General features: G+C 52.3%; 1 protein-coding gene across 1 annotated transcript in view; it reads left to right on the top strand.

Moving 5' to 3' along the window:
* The window catches only part of Wnt3 (Wnt family member 3), a 40,733-nt gene that overhangs the window by 31,068 nt on the left and 2,889 nt on the right, over positions 1-6,776 (top strand). The window contains exon 2 of the mRNA XM_008821915.1: positions 4,849-5,090. Coding sequence (XP_008820137.1) covers positions 4,849-5,090 — 242 coding nt within the window. The remainder of the gene's footprint in view (positions 1-4,848; positions 5,091-6,776) is intronic.

Here is a 6,776-nt window from a genome sequence, read left to right as displayed (position 1 = left end):
TTATTTTGATATATCACAGTGAAAGATTTATCGTCCTCTTTTTTTTTTTTTTTTTTTTTTTTTAAAAAAAAAAAAAAAAAAAAAAAAAAAAAGCCTCTGTGACTTGGGGCCGGAGGTGTAGCTCAGTTGGTAGAGTGCCTACCTAGCAGCACAGAGCCCTGAGTTTGAGCCCCAGTATTGCATGGGTATAGTGGCTCATGCCTATAATCCCAGGACTCAGATGGAGGCAGGAAGATCAGAAGTTCAAGGTCATCCTCTGTTACATAGGGAGTTTGAGGCTAATCTCAAAAACAAAAAAACAAAACAAAGAATTCTGTATCTCACTATGAAAAGTATTAACAAGCCATTTGTATTTTCTTCAGGAACTGCATCATACCCTTTACCTATTCTTCTCTTGAACACTAAGTATATACATGTAAATAAAAACAATGAATTTAACTCCTCAGAACGTTTGTGTCTAAGTCAGGTGTAGAGTACACACCTGTAATCCTAGCACTCACAACTCGGAGATAGAATTAGAAGTTCCAGGCCAGCCTAGGCTACAGAGCGAGATCATATCTCAGAACCCCAAGGACTAGGGATGTGGCTCTGCAGTAGAGCTCTTGCCTAACATGGGCAAGGCCCTGGGCTCCCTGTCTAGCACTGAAGACTTTGTGTCTGATCTTGTCACCATTCACAGCCACCCTCAGCCCTCTGGCCACAGGTGTCAGAGAACAGGTGACAAAGAACTGGGTGGCAGTGGGAATCTGACAAGGCTATGGAAGAGATGTTTTGGATCTGGCCTAATTGGAGTGTGTGGCACTTCTTCAGTTGGGGTCGGCATTCAGGTCTCTCTCCATGAGCAACCTATGCCTTGCTGGTACCTATGGCCCATCCAACTGGCTTCTTGAGACTGTTCTGGGCCCTGCTGGTTGGTAAGTGGTTGGGATAGAGGATGAGCTGTCCTTAGAGAAAAGTGACAGGGCCTTGGGCAGGGCAGGACAAGGCAGGGACCGGAGCTGGGTATATAAATAGCCCCTGTCCAGCTGGGCAGGCCTGGCAAGCCCTCCACCCTCCCCCTCACCAGCTGCTGGTGCCAAGCATGCCTCTACCTCCCTTGGGAGCCTGGCCATCATCTCCCATCCTAACTGTAGGAAGTTCCTCAGCGGAACCGAGGAGTCTTGTCCTGTGTGTGGGTTGAACCTCCGGCTGCCTGGAACCTGTCCAGTGGGAGCATCAGAGTGGCTCTTTGGCAGGGGGTGGGTGGTCCTCTTTTTGCCTAAAAGGTCAAGTGTGCTGGTGTGTGTGTGTGTGTGTGTGTGTGTGTGTGTGTGTGTGTGTGTGGTGTTGGGGGACAACAGGAGACATAACTCTTGTGGCATACTTGAAACAAATCAGTTGTCTATGGTGAACGAGATGCAAGAAAACAGGTGAGGAGAGGTTACTTCTGGCTGGGAGCCCATAAAGTCTTTAGAGTAGAAGTGATGGAGAGCCAGAGACAGAGGGGTGTGGGCTGCAGAGAGGCACTCAGGTGCAGGGCTCAGCATCTGCAAAGGTTTGGGGGTATGAAGTAGCTGGTTTCAGGGCACATCTAATCAAAGCCATTCACACTGGGGAGAAGCAGGGAAGGGGGCTCCCAGTGTTGCCTCCCAGGGGACAGGCTCTTCTGTAATGGGGACAAGAAGTGGGTTACACTAATGGATCTGCAGTGGTAGAATGTCAGCCATGGCTGTGTGGGCATGGTTCAGGCCAGGGGCAGAAGGGCATGTCTGTGAGAGCAGCTGTCTTGAAGAATTCAATCTTATGACTACAGCTTCAGGAGCCCAAAGCCATCCATAGATCTGGGACCCATCCCCAGAGGCCCTGGCTAATTACTACAGGATATCTAGATCCAGTCCAGACCTTTGACCAGAGCATCCTGGAAATGCTCCCATGCCCTTCAGTCAGCTGGAACACTCATCTGGTCACACACGACTTTGCTTAGCCCAACCTGTCAGTCAGAAGAATTTGCTCTTCCAGCCTTGTTAGGATGGGGCTGCTGATGAAGGTCTTGGCTGTGTCCTGAGGCCTCTTTCCCATGTTTGATGGGAGGTAGTTCTGCAAATCCTGTTGTGTTCTACTAAGTCAGGGAAATGGATGGGAGGAATGCGGTTGGTGCCAAGGCAGGGACAGAGTATTGGGGACATGGTACCTGCAGTGGCCACCATTCTCTGGGCTTTTTCTGATGTGTCAGGCACTAGACTGCACCATCTACTTCTCCTATGAGGGTTATATCACAGAAGAAACAGATGTGAAAAAGTTAAGGAAGTTTTTTAGATCGGCAGCTTGGGAAAGGCGGAGCTGGGTATGCGCCTTGGGAAGGGGACAGGTTTGGAGGGAAGAGGGAAAGTAACCCAGGATGACCAGCTGTTGGATGGTGAATCAATCTACACTGAACCCTTGCTAGATTTTGCTTTCTAGTGACTGAAGGGTGGGGGCAAGTGGCAGGGCAACGTTTTATGCTGAAAATCCCTGAATAGAAATGGAGAAGAGAAGATGCCCCAACACTAGCTGAAGAATTATTCCCAATAGAGAGAGAGAGAGAGAGAGAGAGAGAGAGAGAGAGAGAGAGAATGAATGCTAGGAGGGAGGCCCAACTCTGGCACTTTGCAGCCCTGCAGACCCAGGCAGGTTACTCCGTGTCCTCAGTTTCCTCATCTATGGAATAGGATGATGGTGATAATGACAGTGTTTACCCCACACACTGGTTGTGCGATGGTTAAACAAGTCCAAGACGTAAGCATTTAGAACTCTGTGTAGCCCAAGCCAGGTGTATAATACATGATGGATGTTTGTTAACGATTTAACCTGTTTGTTACTACACACGGGACAGGGCCATACAGAATGATTTGAAGGGCTCCATTCAGAGCTGTGTGTGCTATGTGTAGTCAGGCTCTGGGCTCACTTATTTTCTCTCACTCCAATATGGGTTCAAGGTTTGAGGATCAGGGTGCAGACAGTCCAGGCTTGAAGCCACCCCAGCTTTCTGGGGACCCAGGGAGGTATTGTCCCTTAGGCAGGGCTCTGAAGTTAAGAGGCCTAGCTTCCAGTAGTAGTAGTAGTTCCTTAGCTCTACAGTCTGAGCTGGCTAATGGCAGTTAGTAACACCCCCACTGTGTGCTGGATTGTTATCAGGCAACTCATGGAAAAGGTGCTGTGTAAAGGGTAGTTAGCCATAATATTGTGATATCGGGATTCAGTGGCTAGTTCATATTCGCTCTTTCTCTCTCTGTGTCTGTCTCTCTCTGAGCTGGTCTTATATAGCCCAGGCTGGCTTGCAGTTCTGACCTTCTGCTTCTATCTTCCGAGCCTTGGGATTACAGGTGTGGGTTACCTCCTGGCTTTCCCTTATTTTCTTCCAAAAGGGCTGAGCTTGGGCTGGGGGGTGCCAAGGAAGAACACTCACTTGGCATGCATGAGGCCCTGCAAGGTAGGGGTAGGTGCCCGTGGGGCTTCCGATCTGGATGTGCCTCCTCAAGATCACCAATCCAAAACCTTCAGCTCTGTCTCTTTATTCCCTCTTCCCAAAATAAATAAAATGGGAAAATGAGGGCCACTTCTCCCCATGGCAGCTGAGCCCAGAGTTTTCCTAAGGCAATAGGGGGGTACTACACTCGATGCTGCCTTGGAGTCTCTGAACTAGCAGAGGCTCTCAGTGTTCCAACGTGAAGGAAAGATGCTGGGGGAAGCAGCCAATAGTGTGTTCTGATCTGCCAGACCTGTCCTCAAGGAGCCTGGGGGCAAGGTAGTTTGCTCAGGAAACTGCAGGATCCTCATCAGGGGACAGGAATGTTCACATTTGAGAACTGATCAGGCCTGTTGCACCCAAAGTGCTGGGCCTACTGTAGAGTCCATCAAATGGTCAGTGTTTGATTCACCTGTGTCCAGCCCAGGAAACTTTTTTTGTGCTTTCTTCTGACTTGCTTTGGAGGCTTACTCTGGACCCTCTTCCCAAGGTTTCCGCATCTGGGAGGGACCTAGACCACAGCCTAGGTTATTTTCTTCTAGATCACTCTGGCCCCTATCATGGGGCTGACCACAATTGGCCTGAAGTCCACTAAGACTCACTGGTCATTTTCTCAACTTCCTCCATGTAATTTCTACTGTCATTTTCTGGGAGAGAAGGGATGAAAACATTGAAATGCCCATAGTACCCTGATTTCTAGAATCCTCAACCCTGTTGCCCACATCTACTCCACAAGACCGTAAAACCCTAAGTGGTTCAAGAATGAAGGGCAGAAGAATGGGGTGGGGCTTGACTAAAGTAACAGGGTGCTGGGCTGGGAAATAAGAGCTGGGGTCTTCCTCCTGCCCCTTAGCTAAACTAGTCCTGAAGCAATCTGGAGCCCTGGTTTCTGGTGAAAAGAGAGTCAGCACTTTAGAAACTTCTAGGGAACAGTAAAGATGGTGGTAGAGTCCCTGGAGGGCAGAGCCCTTGGTGCCATCGACTCTCTGTGGAGACACAAGCAGGCTTTTGGCCAACCATGTACATCCTGGGGAAGAGGTTCTGGGGATCTTGGCCCCCAGTTCTGCAGTTCTAGTCTAGGGTTCTTCTCATGACATGGTACAGCCCCCCACCCCCCAAAGCCCCCTGAGAGGCTCTACTGTTCCTAATCTCCTGCAGGCTGGATGTGCCCATGTCAGAAGGACACTGCCTGAACCAGAGCTGTGCCCTTGTGGGGCACTGTGCCCTGGAGGAGGTCAAAGGCAGCAACATGAAGTGCCAGGCTTCTCGGGGCCATGGATCACCCCCCTCCATCCTCCATGTGATGTCCATGCTGGGCTGCATGCTTTGTATCTACAGTGCCACCCCCCATTGTCTGCCTGCAGGTCCCTGGCCCTGGGCCAGCAGTACACATCTTTGGGCTCCCAGCCCCTGCTCTGCGGCTCTATCCCAGGCCTGGTCCCCAAGCAACTGCGCTTCTGCCGCAATTACATCGAAATCATGCCCAGTGTGGCAGAAGGCGTGAAGCTGGGCATCCAGGAGTGCCAGCACCAGTTCCGAGGCCGCCGCTGGAACTGCACCACCATAGATGACAGCCTGGCCATCTTTGGACCTGTTCTGGACAAAGGTACAGCCTGGGGCAAGGTGGGAGGTGGCTGAGGGACTGGGGTTGGTGGGAAGGGCATCAGAATCCTGTTCCTTTACTTCCACAGTGGGAAACTGAGTTCAAGATCTCCCTGGGAGGATGATAAAGCTGGTGGTGACCAATGCCTCTCCCCATTCCTCATGGAGTGGGTGGGGTCCATCTCTGGACAGACCAGGCTTTCTCTGTATCAGTCACATCTTCCCCAGTGCTGTAGAGGGGATGGGTAGCCCTGAAATGCTGCAGGGTCCTTAGGGGACAAGGCACTGAGGAGCCCATAGCCTTCCTTCCTGGCTGGCTCAGCAGGGCCCAGGCTTTGAGGTGGACATGTGTGACATTTCCCTTATGTTGTGTTAAGTGATATGCAAATACAGCTTTGGGATGGGGCCAGTCCTAGGTATTCCCCCAGGAAAGTCTCCAGGATCTGTGGAAACTGTCTGGAGCTGGCAGCATTGCATGACCCCCAAGGGTCCCCCTAAGAGTTCCTGTCCGTCTCAATGTCCTGCAAGGTAGACATGTCCACAAACTCTGGTGATCTATGGGTAGTTCTCCATCCATTTTGGAACCTAGGAGTCTAACCAGTTGTGTCTCAAGCGGATGAATAGCAATATTTGACTTTGAACACGAGATGTAGGGGAGGGAGGGATGAGTCGAGTAACTGCTCCCAAGATGGGGACTTCCCGGATCCTGGGTTCTTGGTGGAGGTGGACAACTCTTCAAGAACTTGCAGTGTCCAGGAATTTAATGACCCCAGCTGGGCTGGCCTCCGTCGGAATTTTACCAGCCGATGGGGGAGCCTGCCCTCCTTTTAGAATCGGAAATTGGTAAGAACGGCATTCACAGTCGGGGAGAAAAGGAATCCCAGGGTTAGTTGGAGGGCAGCCATTGAGTTTGGGAACGGGGAGCTGACCACCCCCTATTTTGGAGAGGAACCTCCTTTACCTATGTTTCGGGTGCGAAGAGTCTGTGGGACCTACAGGCAAACCCTGGCTATTGTCAAGGGAGAGGAGGGCAATTAGCAAATCAATGGATGATGATTCTGTTGACGCTTCTATTACCAAAGCTAATTATTCCTTGTTTACATAAAAGGTTTGGCCTCTAATTGGGGCCAAGTGGCGGCGGCGGCTGGCTTTTCAAACCTGATCTCGCCGCCGTGTCGGTCTCACCTCCTTCCGGCGCCTCACCTCCGGCCAGGTTGCACTTAATCAAACAGCCCGGCGTCCCGACGCCTCTTCCAAAGCAACACTGGCCTGATCACGCCTCCGCTCAGGACTTGAGCCCCGAGACCCTTCGGCTTATGACCCGATCGCAGGGGCTTTGACTTTTGCAATCACCGCTGTGGGTCCTGCCACTGCCTCGGGTCCCATTGCAAGGGGGCAGTCTGAGCGGCGGGGTGCCAGGGGCGCCGGGCAGAGGCCGCTGGGAAATGAGGCGGGTGGGGTTGGGCTCGGGGAAGGCGACCACGCGCCCTCTGCCCCGAGCTGAGCGCTGTGTCCCGGCCACTTCTGCACCCGGCCGTGCGGGTTCACCGGCGCCCACCGCTTGGAGACCCGCGCTTCAAGGAGCAGCGGGCGCCGCCCGGAGCAGGTGTGTCGCAGCCGGCCGGAAGGCGCGAGGCCGGGGTCCCCGCGGCTCCCCAAGGGCGCGAGCGCAGCCCCCCGTCGGGGGCGC

The sequence above is a fragment of the Nannospalax galili genome, unplaced genomic scaffold (genome assembly GCF_000622305.1).
Source record: "Nannospalax galili isolate Female #2095 unplaced genomic scaffold, S.galili_v1.0 scaffold1128, whole genome shotgun sequence".
NCBI lineage: Eukaryota > Metazoa > Chordata > Mammalia > Rodentia > Spalacidae > Nannospalax > Nannospalax galili.
Note: the sequence above shows the minus strand (reverse complement) of the source record. Positions and strands in the feature narration are given on the sequence as shown.